Source organism: Nipponia nippon, unplaced genomic scaffold (assembly GCF_047370975.1).
Source record: "Nipponia nippon isolate SJK-2023a ecotype South Korea unplaced genomic scaffold, ASM4737097v1 scaffold_11, whole genome shotgun sequence".
NCBI lineage: Eukaryota > Metazoa > Chordata > Aves > Pelecaniformes > Threskiornithidae > Nipponia > Nipponia nippon.
The window spans coordinates 15,486,935-15,502,926 of NW_028262302.1; the positions used below are offsets into that span (position 1 = coordinate 15,486,935).

A 15,992-nucleotide genomic window follows, 5' to 3' on the forward strand; every position below is an offset into this window, starting at 1 on the left:
TGCAAGCTTCTGATCAAGCCTAACTTACGTAGGCTCTGCTTATATTTCTAGTTTATACTTAATACATTACCTGATGCTTAGAGAATTCCTGACTCCACTTCTCTTTTGTCCATGATTCAGTTGTCTCTAAACTTGAATACTCTCCCACTTTAAGATCTGAATGTGTCCTGACAGCTGACACTTGTTGAGCAACTTGATTTGCTTAAGAAAAACATAAAAAAAAAATCCCAGTTACATAAAGGTCTTCTCATACATTAATTTTCAAGATGTGTGTCATATTACCTAGCACCGTGTTTCATAACATAGCTTAGACTAATGTTAAACCGGGTGTACACAGCAACTGCCTCCATGTAAAACCACAGCAAGGAAACATATTGGTAAGTAAACTGCACTTCAGATTCAATGTCTTAATTTTAAACCAGGAAACAGAAGATGTCATAGAGATAAACAGGTTGTATTAAATGGATTCTAAGCAAAAGATGAAAGGTTTCACATTCTTTAATCAGTATAGCATCCTTGCTGTGGAAGACTTTATGCAAAAGTTTCTCCCAACTTTGCTTTCACACAACTTCTATTAAGGAATGGAAATGGAAATATTAGCAGCATGTTTTGGAACTCAGTATACTATTCCCCTTACCTGAGTTGACCAAGAACACAGTTCTTTTTCCATTTTCGTTGAAATCTCCCCTGATCTGATAGGACAGCTCTTTAGTGAGTAGTACTGCAATAAAAGTCTTCCCTGAGCCAGTGTTTAAGCAGACTATTGTATTATGATCCAAAGCTGCTTCAAGCAGTTCAACCTAGGTTTAAAAAAAATAATCATGTCCTTACTTGCAGCAATGCAGTGAAAAAGCTGACAAAAAGTAGCACAAGTGGTAAATAAACTACAGACAAGTCAGTAGTATCTCTAGAGATCTTTCCAGTGCCATAGAATTAACACGTCTCTTTCATAAGAATGTATTGTCACTGTCTTTCAAAAATATTAATACACACTATATATAGTCTAGCTTCTAAATCTAAAATCCTTTAGTATCACAATTTGCTGCTATTTTAAGTAACTTTATTTTACTATCTTTTTAATAAACAATTCTGTTGCTAGATACATTGTGTGAAGAAAGAAGCTAGAGCTTCTAAATCTAACTGCATACATCACTTCAGCCGAATAAGCAAGTATATTAGCTCAAGGTGATCTAAGCTTTTCAGTAATTCTAATCAAATGCTAGCTTTCAGGTACCTCTGCAATGCAAAGAGAACTGAAATTCTAGAACTCAGAAACAGCTTTCCTTAACAAAATGAAAATCAGAGTGCCCTGATGGGGTTTCTGACATCACTGTGCTGCTTTGACCAGTATGTGAAACAAAAATCAAGATTTACCATATAGAAGACAGAAGGTCAGAGGGAGAAGGGGGGAAGGAGACTTGATGGTATGCATACAATCAAGATGCACAGTATAATGCCTACTGTATTTGTCCCTAAGAGCATTTTGCAGCGAGCAGCAAGAGAATACTCAGCTTAAAAGTTGTTCTGCTCATTTGAGCAAACTGAGACGAGGGCATGAGGGATATTACAAATGTGGAACACAGCCAAGCTAAAGAAAAAGAGATACAATTAACTCCCAAAAGGTGAAGCTGTGAGAGAGACATGCCTAAACTGTGTGCAACACTGCACTTTCTCCAGCTGCTCTGGTTCTTTTTCTATTAAGTTAATGCGTGGAATTGTACTTTTTCCTGACATCACTGTATTAGTATTATCACTAGTACCTGATATTTTCTTGGCGTGTAAATGTTATCATGAATTGCTTCTTGTTGCCATGGTAGTCCAAAAAATGGACCCATTGGGGAGGAAGCAGGGGTCATGAGCTGCAGTCCCGCCATGCTGAGGGATTGCAAAGCAGGGCTTTTCATTCATTCATCCAGTGTTTCTTTCATTGCATTTTTGTTCCAGCACAGCCTACTATAAGAAGAAAAAGAAACAGTGTTAGATACAGTCACAATATAAAGCAAGAAGAGAAAATTTGTTCTAAGAAAAGGACATTACTTGATTTTACTTCCAGTAAGTGCTAAATCTCATACTGTTTTCAGCAGAAAATGTTAATTTTAAATTTACAGGCACTTTTCCACTTAAAGATGTGTGTTCATCGAAGTACCAAAGAAATTCAAAAGGAACTATACTTTACGGGGCAAAGTTCATTCTAGGCATTTGGATTTATGCACATACATTTCAGAATAAAGTCCCGTTTATATTCTGACAGAATTTCATTTGAAATATCTTTAAGAACAAATTTTAAAAAATAAAGCTGTTTTAGCTTTACTTCAGGAAAGAAAAGGATTGATATTCTAGAGCACAGGCATAAATAAGCATCACTCTTTCCAACCAAAAAGTCCCTATGACCAGTTAAAGCTTTACATAAACACATGCAACAGGAACTTTATTCTAATCAGCGGGAAAAGAACAGGAACTACACAAGAACCTCAGTATTTTCCAAACAACAGATTCTGATAAGGTTATCTGTTTAAGGAACTGGCAGAAGTACTATAAATAATTGCTGATGACTCTAGTAAGGACTAATGGAAAAAGGGACCCTGATCAGGTTAACCACCAATTTCCAGAAAGATATTCTAATTGATAAACAAACCAACCATTCACAACTTGACGACAGTTATGCACTGGAAAACGCTTTCCTACTAAGGCTATGAAGTCCTCATCACGGGGGAGGGTGGGGGTGTGTGTGTGTGTTAAAAATGTTTGCTATCTGTCAAGAACGATCAAGGTTAAAAAAAAAAACCACACAAAAAAAACCCCCAATTCTACCTTGCCCAGGGAAACTGATTAAAGCCTGACGATGCAGAAAAATATTGCTGAAGTCTAATACAAACATACTGCATCAAATCTAAGAAATTTTCAATACTCCGCCCCCTTCAAATCAGATAGAGACCTTATTCAACTAAACAATGTTTTCAAAAGTTAGTTTTCCTCAAAATTCATAGATGCTCTATACTCATTTTAGTATCAATCTCAGAATGAGTAATGCATAAAATTGATAATGCTTTCAAATTTAATCAATCATTCATTAGAAATACATGAGGAAAAGCTAATTGTCATCCTATTGCATAGAAATGGCCTTGCTTTTCTATATAACAGGAAAGTTGGTTAAGTTCTGCAAATGTGCAGTAGGGCAAAAAAACGCTGAGAAAAGTATGATATGGTATCTAATAGAAAATATTAACCACTAATGGTTATAAGAAATAACTGCTTTGAGATATTACAAATAAAGCAGTACAATTTTTAAAAAAATTATTCATTTATTTTTATACCAAGATGGAATTTTATTTTATTTACCATAGTCTTCAACTAATAAAACAATGTAGTTCTTTGTTGTACATTCACATTTAAAAGTTAAATATTATAATTTGGCCCATGTCTAAACACTGATTTATATTCTAACTTAACTAATATTAAATAATTATGGGAAGCTCTGACAAGAGAGATCAAACCAATTCTCTCTAGTTTTCCATCTCAGGTATATATTGTAAAATAAAGAGAAGGCAATACACTGAATTACATGACCACTCTTCTTGCAGACTCATGTAGAAGTAATGCCACTTTATAGAAAGCAGTCAGAGATAAAGCTTTGTCCCAGTTTTTTCCAAAGGGGTAGGGGGAGTCCTGAAGGGCAGCGTGGTTAAGTTGATGTAACACTCTTCTGTTCCATTATAAAAATTATTTCTCTTTTGAAGACAAACATTCAGCAGTAAATGCTACTTAGTGAAAGAGGGTAAATGTAACTTCTTGGTCTGTGGCTCAGCAGTCAATGTTCTTTCCCCTCCATCAAAAATAGTATTTCTTTACTAAGAGAACTATGTTGATATCGCTGGAATCTTGTCTGATATTTTAGTTTGAGCTTCACAGAAACTGTCAGGGTGGGAAGACTCCAGGAAGAAAAGATGTATTCAAATGTTTAAAAAAAAAAAAAAAAACAAAACCAATGAATGTACATTTTCACAGGTCATACTAAAGTATGCTTTTGACATTTTATCTGATTTTTTTTTCCAGTTGCTTTTGAATAAATCTCCAAACTCATGCAAATCTTCTCATTTACTTTTTCAGTCCTGTAACCTAACCTACTGTTTCAGCCCAAGTCTTTCAGATTATCTAAATAGATAAAATAGATCAATATGATACTGCGTTATTTAGCTGCAAATAGAAAACAACATAGTCTACACACATCAAAATCAGTAATACATCATTATTCATTTCAGTTACAATTACAAGAAGACTCCTGTAGATTTTCAAATTGTTTTTATACATTTCAAACAATGCATACAAGCACATGCAGGTTCTGTTCTAACAATTCAACTGGTAACTTTATGGAGCATTCAAATCTGGCACAACTAAAAGACGTTTTGGTTCAATCTCTCTTTGGAACTAGCAGCTTCGTGGCTGTTCTTCCACTGGGACTCCACAGCTCTGGGTCACAGGAGACAACCAGGGCGGAAAATGTCTATGTGCTGTACAGTTGCATGTAGCAAAGAAGATCATCCTTGACATTCTGATCTACTGAGTATTTGCACATCAAATGTACTGATGCTAATCACTATGTGACTAATCAAATTAAATCAGTCACTTAGTGAGGACAGTAGCATGATACACAATCTTCCCCAGCCACTGGTAGAAAGCATCTGGAAAGTCTGGACACTGCTAACGTAAGTGAAGCTTTTGTATGAAATGACAGCTTAGGTGTATGAGAGTAAGGGAGAAAGGAAAAAACATAAGGAAAGGTGTGTCATCCCTCACTTCCCCCCTCCCTCAACTTATAGATGAAGCTCTCCTTTAATATATCTAGCTTCTCTTTTTATATTCCAGTAAGTATCATGCTAGTTCGTAACACATACAAAAAATCCTTTTAAGAACGCAAAAGCCTTTATCATGACTACAATATTTCATTGAAACAGTCTCAGGCATGTTTCTCTATTTACATATAGCAACTCATGTGGAAATACAATTAGTGTTTGCTTTGTTTAAAATGAGACCTGGTCACAGCCATCATAATTGCTCAAGGCTAGAAGGGACCAGGAAAAAAAACAAAAACAAAACACCAAACCTTTTACATAACAAAAGCTAAGGCTGATTCCCCAATCATTCGTGTATCTAAGCCCAGCCACTTCAGTTTTATAAATCACTTTAGATCAGCAGTGTCTCCTCTTTGTTTACTATTCCACCTATTTCGTGTTTCTTTTCCAAATCATAAGTACAACCTTTAGAATATATAAAATAGCTACATCGCATCATCAGGAGGGAATTAAGGAAAGAAAAACAAACTTATTTGAGAAGGCTGCTAGTAAAAAACAAGCATAGGATCTAATAAGCATACTTCCTTTGCTACACACTTCATGACAGTGGTACTGGGTTACCTACACTACTGCAAGAATCAAGCGGATTTATACTCACACACGGTTCCAGCTTGATCTGTGAAACAACATATACTCTAAACTACCTGCCCTAAAGTACAATCACCTCATCGAGCTCAAAAAGCATTCTCAAACAAAACCTTTGAAGTGCAAAAGAAGTACATGCACATTCATAACTTGAAAAGCAAGCACAAGCGAAACAGCATTGCCTGCCACTGTTAACCATACCATTATTACCCTGCAATCTGACAAAAAAAAAACCCCCAAAAACAGACTTCAGCTATGATAAACAGCACAGTTAATGAGCAAAATAAGAGAGTTAAGCTCACATGAGGCAGAATGCACTTGAAACAGCTTAAATTCCCTCCCACTGTATGCTAACTCAGGTAAAAAGAAGAAGTTCTCCTCCCTAAACCATCAATGCTACTTCCTGCTGTGCTAAAGTTTCCTAGTCCAGGCCTTCCTTTGTATTATTTGTATTGGATGTATATAGGATCTGACAAGATCAATGTCAATGTTATTACAGGGGTAAGCCAGAATAATGAAGTAATTGTATCATTCTAAGTCTCTATTTCAATAGCAAGGAAAAAATATCAAGTTCTTCAATAACAGAAAAGCAGTACAGGATCATCTAGAAATAAAAAGGGAAAAAACACATCTATTTGAAGAACAGGTTTTAAATTGAAAACATTTGAGATGTAAGTACATGTGTTCGGAATTTGTGGACAGAAGTCAACTGAACCTCACTAACTGAAACAAGCTTACAGGGAAGCAGAAAAAAACCAAACTAGTCCGGCTCAGGCAGTGTGAGTAACAACGATGCCTGCTAAGATGTTCCATCTTTATCTACTGCGTTATTTTGAAAATTGATAGAACTTGCTGAAGCCAAGTTTGGAGGGAGAAACACGGGAGACAAGTCCTGCTCCCTGTGGCTTTAGACTAGGTTACAGAAACCAGACAAAGCAGGACAGTGCCTAAGCTTATCCATTCTGCTAAAGTAACACTGAAAGGTCCAGTTTTACAGCCGTCAATCTTCATAGCTTTAAGAGCAAAATCCACAACTTGATGTCCTTACTTTAACATACATTTATGCAAACAGACAGTGAACTGCAGAGCTAAAACTAATCCCTTGTCCTACCATTTAAAGAACCTTATTTCAGAAGGGCATGAGGTTGGGAATGAACAGCCAGCAACATTTAATAGCAGTTTCTTCCAGTCAACAATAATTCTGGAACTGTGGTGTAGGTTTTTCAGTCACAGGACTATATCCAAGTTGAAGCAGTCCCTTGGTGCACAAGAAAATTTCAAGGTTTACTGCACTAAGGAATACAAGCCAAACCAAGTAGGGCACTCACCTGGAATAAGACATCCTGGATTGAGTCCTGCTCCAAGGACTGTTTAAAACATTTATGCAATGATACTCTCAAGTAAACAGAGAAGAGACTAGAGCCCTGAGGACACATCTTTCAAGTTTTTACCACCATTTGCATGCACAGTATGTGCTATATTCATACCAAGTTAATGCAAAACTACAACTATCTCCTGTTAACAACAAAAATTTATTAGTGCCATAAGCGATGTACTTAATCTGATTTCTTCACTTATGTTGATTTGTACCCAATCTAATCCTTGTGATACAAAAGTTATTTCTAATGCTGAAGGTCTTCATCTTTGTCCAAGAATGGGTAATTTATTCTCCAAAAACACTCTCGGCATCAGCCAAAATAAAAACTCGCCTAAAGGGTGGACAAAAAAAAAAATCCAATTTACTCTAAAGTAAATAAACTTTAGAGTTATAAAAAAATATGAATAGAATCTTGCTGCTTGAATAATCTCTTACATGAACACCTAAAGAGTCTGAATATTGCATTCTTTATAGTAAGTTTTATGTCTGAATGCTACATGAAACATTAACTTGCTGAAAGATCTAAGACAGAAAATTCTTACTTGGGTAATGGAAGAACAAATAAAAAGAAAACTGTAAAATATTACAAATACAAAATACAGAGTAGAAAATGAATGTGAATGTTAATTTACAAAATGTAAAATATTCACTGAGGGCATTCCATACCAACTACTGCAGAAGTCTGCAGTAAAGTGACTTTACTTACACTATAAGCATTCAGTGGCAAGAATTGTTTTTGCTCAAGTGAAGCTCAACATACAAGATTCTGATTTCATCATCTGATTTCTAAAAAGTATACTTTTTAAAAGAATTTGACTTTTCCTCAAATAGTCCAAAAGCATTACAAAAGCGTATTTTGTGAATACTACACCTGTAACTTCAGTTCTCTTAGAGAACTTAAAATCCAAACCAAACACATCCAGTTTTTAATTGGGAGAAAAGTGCCCAAAACTCAAACGTCTCAGAAACAAGAGAAAGTTTCATTTTCATGGGAAAAAGGTTTCCCCCCCCTCATTTAGCAGCCGATATCTAGGATACTTTGAAAACTAAGTATTGAGATTTCTGCTCCCAACTTAAAATTCAACACTTCTTAGAGAACATCATTTGGCCCAGAAGGTCTAAAGTAAGGAAATACTGTCAAACAATATTATTCAATGAGATGAATCAGAAATCTCTTTTATATTATGCTATCTTTAACATACAACACAGCTGCACAAGACACTCCTTATCTGTTATCCTTCAAAGACTTTCACCACATGCATTGCCTAACAGCAGTTTTTATATTTGGTCTTAGAATATTCTTAAGGGGGGGGGGGGGGGGGGCGGAAAAATCAATCACATTTCAGATCTGTTCCCTTTCAAGAAGGGCAAACAGAACACGTAAATGCTTACAAAGCTCAAATGTAAGCATTCCTACGAGAACCAGCTTCCCTGTTTTCCCAAGCACAATCATCCATATTCACTGTGAATGTTCATCTTGAACTAGAAGAATTTTATTTGTTCCATTTTTCTGATACAGAACCAGTCTAACAGCACAAGCAGAACATTGGTCTCCAGCAGCATACCAAGACATATCAAAGCAGCAAAGGCTGCTTTCTCTTGTTCGGAAAAGTTTCATTAAAGAGCTTATTAAATGAAGATTACATTGAGGCTCTACATTTGAATGAGCTGCTTCTGAAGCATTTCTACAAGCAATACAGTATAGTTAACAGCTGGAATTCCTGGCAGGCCCCTCTTAACATCTGTATATAGGAGAGAAATGGAGTACAACATGACACTTAGCAGACTCAGAAAAACGCACAACCCCTTAAGTCCTTCATCTAGTGTTCAGTCATCAGTATGACCAAACCTGGATTTGAAGCAAAAGCCTAATAAACATTTTCTGTTGCAATTATTCTAGCTCTATCAGAGCCAGCAAGACACAGATCACACCAACAAAGTTATGCTGCTGTACATTGCAACAGTCTCTAAAGCAGAAGGATTATACCACTATATATCAGCATAACATACATGGGCCGTACAGCATTTATCAGCACAGAAATAAAACGTGAAAACAAAAATCAGTTTTCTAGCATATCAGTAGTGGCACCAGTACAAGAGGCATACAGAATAAGAGTTTAGAAAGGGGATGTTTCTCCTCTAATAAATACAGACATGCAGCCAGATTCTGGAACAAACTGTTTCATTTTTTAAAACGATGCGTATAAGGCCCTGTGCAACAGTCCTAACTATGTAGTTGCTTAATCAGTGGCGCGGAACAGGTGCTATGCAGATTCCTCTTCTTTTACCTCCGTAACACAGAGGACAAAAGATAAAACGTGAAGTGTATGGCACCTAAGATGCAAGGCAAGGTGAGGACCAGTGAAACCAGATGTATTTCTGTCTTCACTGTGTTATCAAAGTACACGTCAATTTTTCTTCTACATAGCTTTAATTGGATGGCCTCCTTTCCTCTTTTTGCTGAACTCGTAATTCAAACCGAAGCATACTATTGAAACTAAGGCCTTAACAATTTATCTGCCATTTACTTTCCTCACCATTTACTTTCTCTCTCCTATCTGGAACAACATAGAAATGCAATTCTAATTCCAACCCTTCATATCTCCCCTCTTCCCACTTTTTTTTTTTAAATTGATTGTATTTCACCAACACAACCACATTTGAATATAAAATCCACAAGAAATATTTAAACATGTACACCCCCCCTTTAAAAAGCTGAGTACATTTCTAATCATATTCAGCTTCATATGAAATATCACAGCATGTGTTTCATGACAAGCATCTTTTTTTTTCTATGCCATCGCTGTACCTAACCATCTATGGATAAAATAAAGTAGCTACTTTCATTACTCTTTCCAAAGAAATTCACAATAAATTTCTATAACTTCACACACAGAAGTTACTTTACTCTATGGCCCTGAAGAAGCTTTAAATATAATAGCACAATATATAGCGAAGCGACACAAAAACCTGCTTCTCCCATATTACAAAGCATAGTCTTACCGTTTTAATTTCCACAGTCTCTGTGTTTATGCTTCCCGAACTGCATTTTGACATCATGATATCAGCTTGTAGATTAATCACATAATTTGCAAGCTTCGGTTCTTAAAAACAACAACAACAAAACCTATGAACTATAAAAATGGTTTGAAAAGGGAACTACAATAGCAGAATTAATTGTGGCAATTCAGTTGCTTATAAACATTTAAATGTGTCAGCCCTACACTGTAACTTGCTGGCAGAAAATGAACTATGTAAGTCCGTTCTGAAAATTAATTATTTCAGTTTAGTATTAGAAACAAAAATTTAAAAGTGTGATTTAAAAGCCAATTTTTGGTAGTTTAAATGTGCAACTAAAGCATACTTCCCTAATCCTATTTAACAGGTTACTATGATTAATGTTAATAACTAGTTCATGTGAGAAATACAGTAGTCGTATGTTCTACATGATTTTGCTATCTTCTGTATAATTGTACTGCTTTTTCCATGCACGTGTATTCTCATTTCACTTGAGTTAAATGTTAAAAAAACCCAAACCTAAAATCGGAATCCAAACTTCTTTAAAGTATTTCAATTTGAAGCTGCATATAATACAGTAAACTCATGAAAAAGCACAAACCATTTCTTCCTAAGTACATTAACACATGTGTTTTTTAATAAAAGTAAAAATATTGTGCAATTAAGATGGTGATTTGCATAAAAATACATTTAGCTATACAAATAAAATTAGGAAAGATAATAATTCACGACAAAGATTTTCATAGATATATTAGCCATTCTATAAAACTACAGCTTAAACCAAAAATACTGTATCTAAGCAGATCTACAATGTTCTCAAACCTCTAAAATAAAAAAATTACACAATATATTCACCTAAAGTATGAGTTTTCCCAGACCTAAAAAGAGAGATTCTGAAGTCAATTTTTTTTAAATCAATACTGAAAACTTAAATGCAAAATGGATCTTGATGAAAATTTCTACTCCAATCAGTTTCATAAACTTAACAAGAAGGACACTCCCAAGATTACTTCAGTATGTTCATTTTTACCTCAAATGCTGATGCTGAGCTTTTCCAGAGTCTCCAAGCCTGTAATTTTGTTTCACCCTAGGTAACCTAAAAGGCAATATAAAAAGAGAGCATTTTAACATGAACTGCCATAAAAATCGATTGTGCCATGTGGTAGTCTGCTTTCTTGCATTTTAATATTTAGCTCTGTAGCAACAGCACATGGTCCTTCAAAATCTAATTATCATATGTCCTTTTTTGGCCAGGGATACAGACAGTCAGTGTCTGAAAGATCAGCCTTAGAGTGCTCAGGAGATATTTGCATATTTTGTTTTATCTGCTAAAGTAATTGCTAGCTGAGTCCAACTAGATTTAGTTTTCCTCCCCATGCTCCCTCTATGCATGTTTCACCTAATACAGTAATGAAACCTTGAAGAAACTTATCATTCAACACATTTAAAAAAAAATAACGTAAAGAATGTATGTGTTTCGAGAAAACAAAATAAACCAAACAGTTATTGTTTTATTTTACAACAAGAATATGTAGGGAGCACAGCACAGAAAATCTGATGAGCACTGCATTCATGTACAAAATAAGACCTACAAAAATTTTATTCCGAGGGCTACTTTTTAAATTTGCGTTTGCACCGTACACACATCCTTTTTTTTTTTTTGCAGAAAATACAGCAAATTGCTGCTAAGATGTAGAGACTAGAATTTAAATGTATTGTAACATGTCCCTGTTATGCCTAGGTTATTCATTTATTCTCTACCTCTAAAACACGAACCAGAATATGTATTCCATTGAACCAGAAAATAGCCTAACAACAGAAAACGGTCATATCTCCAGTAAAAATACATAAATATACTCCACTTTACATCTGCAAGAAAAGCGGAACGAAACAATATAGCTTTTAGTTACCCCACCGTATAACAAAGATGAACAGGAAAAAAAAGGGTTCAACTCCATCGGTAAAGCTAATGCCATATATGGCTTCACATCACAAATTTACTTTATTCCCTAATTGTAGATGGCAAATAAAAAGCATACAGATCAGCAGGTGAGATCTTGGGGGGGGGTGTGGGGGGGGAAGTATGTAATTCTCCACCAACTAACAATTTCCTTTGGCACATCAAAGCCGTAAAACAGAAGATTGCAGCTTTAATCGATTGGCAGACATGAATTACAGTAGGCCCTTTTAATGCCGAAGCCAACATAAAACCAGACGGGCCACATTCCTGAGGTGCAGTCAAGTTCTAGTACAAAACAGGGAGCTTATATCACATTAGCATCTAAATGGTGTTGGTGCACCCACTTAGACAAAAGCCTGTTGGGGTAGACGGCCAGTCCTTCCCCTCTGCAGGCCAAAGGCATCCGCAGCTTGCCAACGATCCCAGCCACACAATGGACACAGCTAGGGGCTACCAGGGCGAGTAACATAACCGGCCCCTCCAGCATTTACCAACTGTAACACTGGAGTCCAATCTGATAAGACTTTTCTTACCACGTTAAAACAAAAAAAAAAATTCTATCTCTCTCTATATCATTTTACTTTACAGAGTAGAGTAAGACCAGGGATCTTGCTAAAAGAAAGCAAAAGGGGACAAAAAGCAACAATTAATGACAATGACATTGCTAAAATTAGACTTCTAGAATGTCTTCGATTGAACAGTAACACCAGCATTTTAAAAAAAAAAAAAAGTCTCTATTAAGAGCTCAACATTCACGTATTTTATCTACAGGTAGAAGGTGAGAGTTCCAAGATAACTAGCCATTTGGATTGTCTAACTAGACACACCACAAACACATCAAATACTCAAAGAATAAAGCAGGAATGTGACAAAAAAAGATCAGTTCCTATAAAGACATCAAGAGAAGCATCCAAGAAGTGACACACCAGCCACTTCTGCAGATCTCCAGTGCTCCAGCAACCTGCAAGCAACCACTAGTTACTTCTGCAAATCTTGGCCAAGATCTTCAAGTATCTTGGCTATTTGCTACTTAAACATTTCCTAATACAAAAAACAAGTATCCAAATATATCAAAGAGTATACAGAAGAATAAATCAACAGGTTTTATTTTTATTTCCTGGCTTTGTAATTCAGTATTTGAAAATAATCATGTTAATGTGATACCTAATTGTCACTATTAAAAAAGACTGTCAGAAAAAGGAGGACTGAAATTTTAGAAGACCTACTGACACACTACAGGCAACAGGCTGAATCTGAGACACGGACTATCAACGTTCTTGCTCTTCAACATCTTCTACAGTTTGAAATTAAACAACTACTCCCAATAATGATGTTAATATTTAATTAAACCATTATTCAAACTGTTAACAACTTGAAGTTCTTATCTTGCAAGATCTATGCAGCTGGACTCTCAAGCTCACAATAGAGCTATGATGAAGTGAATTATCTTCATGCAAATACAAACAAATTCCACCTGAATCAAAGTCCTGCAGCATCAGAGGGGGTAAGGTAAAAACCACCATTATGGCTGCGAGGAAAAAGTCTGTCTGAGCTGGCATCGTGTCTCTAGAATTACAGCTGGTCGCAGATGCTGGGGGGGCAGGGGTGAAGGGGTGACTATAAAACAGGACTCATCCTTCTCTTCCATGTGTTATTCCAGCAACCTTATATTTAAAATATTTTTCTTTGTTTTATTATAGTATAAACAATAAAGTTAGTCAGAAACCACAGTACAAACTCCCTACTGCCTCAGATTAACTCCGAAACAAAATTCTCTTAGCATCCAAGGAACTAAACCTTCTCCATGGAAGTCAGGAAGAAAAATTACACTCAGGATACATCTCTCTAAATAAAAAAAAATCTGAGCTATATGAACACTCTGAAACACATTTAACAGATTTAACAGCAATTAGAATTAAATTATTCACATAATATTTAATTTTTTTCAAGCTGCTGCTTGAAAACTAACTCACAGAAAAATCACAGCTAAGTTTACAGATCCTAATTTATTTAGGTAACTACACCATCATTATATCAATATCACAAGAAGGGATAACTCACCATATCTGTGAATTTATTTATCATTTGGTCCTTTACTTGGGTACCAAATTATTTACTTTTGATTATTTAGTTTATTTAAAAGGTTATGTTCAAGCCTTTCAGGCACCTACATATTTCGACAGGAAGGCAATTAAGCAGACATTACGGCAGGGATTTCTCTCTTCCCCAATCCGGGAGCAAGCTGTGAGGCAAGTACAGTTCCAAAGCACCAATTATTCTTGCTTATGATAAGTAAAAGCAGCAGCTGCCCCCTGAATACAACCCCGTGTGGGGATTTCAATCCCATTATTTGCATAAACATAAATCCTTTCTCTCCATGTGGCAAGAACTCAAGCTCCCCAAAACACAGGTGTTCAACAGTTTTCTGTTATCTTTATGCCAGAACATCCAAAATTACTGAGTCCTACATTATAAAAGGTTTTCTCTGAAGTCATTAATTGTATGATGCAAGACCTGCAGATATTTGGGTTTTAAGTCACCCTCTAGAATTTCCATCAAGTCTAAAATAAGAGTTCAAATCTCCTACAGTTGGTCATAATATCAATTTATGTATCACCCAGGAATCAGCATACAAACAATTGCCTTATTTTCAAAAAAGAATGTAATTATTATTAGTGGTGCATCAAACTAACTCATATTAATGCAACCTTAAAATACCGAAGTATTATGTACTGGTTAGCACATTATTTACTCCAGTTACATTTTGGGCTTTGTAGTTTTTAATCTGTCTTCCTAAAAAAGAAAGGCTTCTCACCAGTTACACTACATGTCTGCACATGTTCTTGCCCTGCACAGAACTTGCAGGCACACTACTGTAATTTTCTTTTATGTGATGCTGGGATGAAGTCAATATTAAGTCCATAAAAATATGTAGTTTAAAGAGACTGGGTTTGCTCCCAAGTTTAGAAGACATTCAAAGCTGCTCAGTTGCCACAGAATCTAATCTCCGGGGCAGGGGGGGGGGACGGACACCAAAACCAAACCCAAAACATAATTTGTTCATTCTTCCATTTTACTGAAGAAAATAAATGAATCATTGGTAAGACATTTCCATAGGCCCATCAATTTTTTCTTGGAATATGTAAGAATGTCTAAAGGTGTAGATGAAAATGCTGTGGAATAGTGTTGCAAGGGCTCTCACACAAGATGTGAAGAACAGAATTTCCCATGTTATGATTGCAAGAAAAGAAGACATGTGCATGATTGTAAAATGATCTGAATTAATTCCAAAACTGAAAAGGTCATTAAAAAAGGAAATTCTTAGTATCTTAACCTACATATCTGGCTAACCAACTTACTATGCAGAGCAGCCAGAAAAGGCTTTTATGTTGAGCCATTTCTTGTTTTAAGAGCTGAGAATCAACCAGGCCAGCGTTAATTATCTGTGTGATGATAATCTCAAATCAACAAGTGCAGTGCATTCTGCAGTATTAATGGACCAATACTAAAAAACTTTTTGCACCATGAAGCACTTCACATAGATTTCAGGTATTTTGAATTTTCCGTTTATAACAATTAAAATAACCTTTAACTTAAAACTAGTAATTAATGCTTCCTATCTGAGTCACACTAAAAAAGAACTGCAATCTTTAAGGCAGAGGCTTTTATATCGTACTGAATTGTTAGGCCTCAGCACAGAAACAGGTACTTAGACCATATGTACCTAGTTGAATACAATGAACATCACATTAAAAAGCTACAGCATTTTATAGATACTGTTATTTCCCTCCACGTAAATATATGTATTTACAATAGAACATGATCATTCCTTTACATTCTTCACAGTTAAACAAACTAATATAAGGCTTCAGCAGGTCATATCAATTTAACAGTTTTTACTTATTTTAATACATCAATCTTCACTTTTCAGTATTGTCCAATAAAGCACATAGATTTGCACACTGACTAGGGTTTAAAACTGAGAAGCCATAAATATTATATTTTAACAGTATAAAGCTAGAAGCTTCATGTAGTATTTTCATATCACAGGTTATCTGTAGCACTGTTGACCTTCAAGAACAACTGACATGATACTGAAACTGATTCAGATATATTTAAGCATTTACTTGGGGAAAAGGTAGCGATGGGAGAGCTGAAGTCCTTATCTGAGGTAAAGTGGCAAAAAATAACAGTATGTGAT

The 15,992-nt window shown here is 35.6% G+C and overlaps 1 protein-coding gene across 16 annotated transcripts in view; it reads right to left on the reverse strand.

Annotated features, from left to right (window-relative positions):
- Window positions 1-15,992, reverse strand: part of DICER1 (dicer 1, ribonuclease III) — a 70,029-nt gene that overhangs the window by 40,347 nt on the left and 13,690 nt on the right. For 13 of the 16 annotated variants that reach the window (XM_087747624.1, XM_087747618.1, XM_087747617.1 and 10 more), the window contains 5 exons: window positions 10,862-10,927; window positions 9,817-9,917; window positions 1,761-1,953; window positions 638-800; window positions 71-201 (listed from right to left, as the gene is read on the reverse strand). In XM_087747624.1, coding sequence (XP_087603750.1) covers window positions 71-201; window positions 638-800; window positions 1,761-1,904 — 438 coding nt within the window. In that variant the 5' untranslated portion in view covers window positions 1,905-1,953; window positions 9,817-9,917; window positions 10,862-10,927. The remainder of the gene's footprint in view (window positions 1-70; window positions 202-637; window positions 801-1,760; window positions 1,954-9,816; window positions 9,918-10,861; window positions 10,928-15,992) is intronic. The other 3 variants (XM_087747627.1, XM_087747626.1, XM_087747625.1) reach the window with 2 other exon arrangements.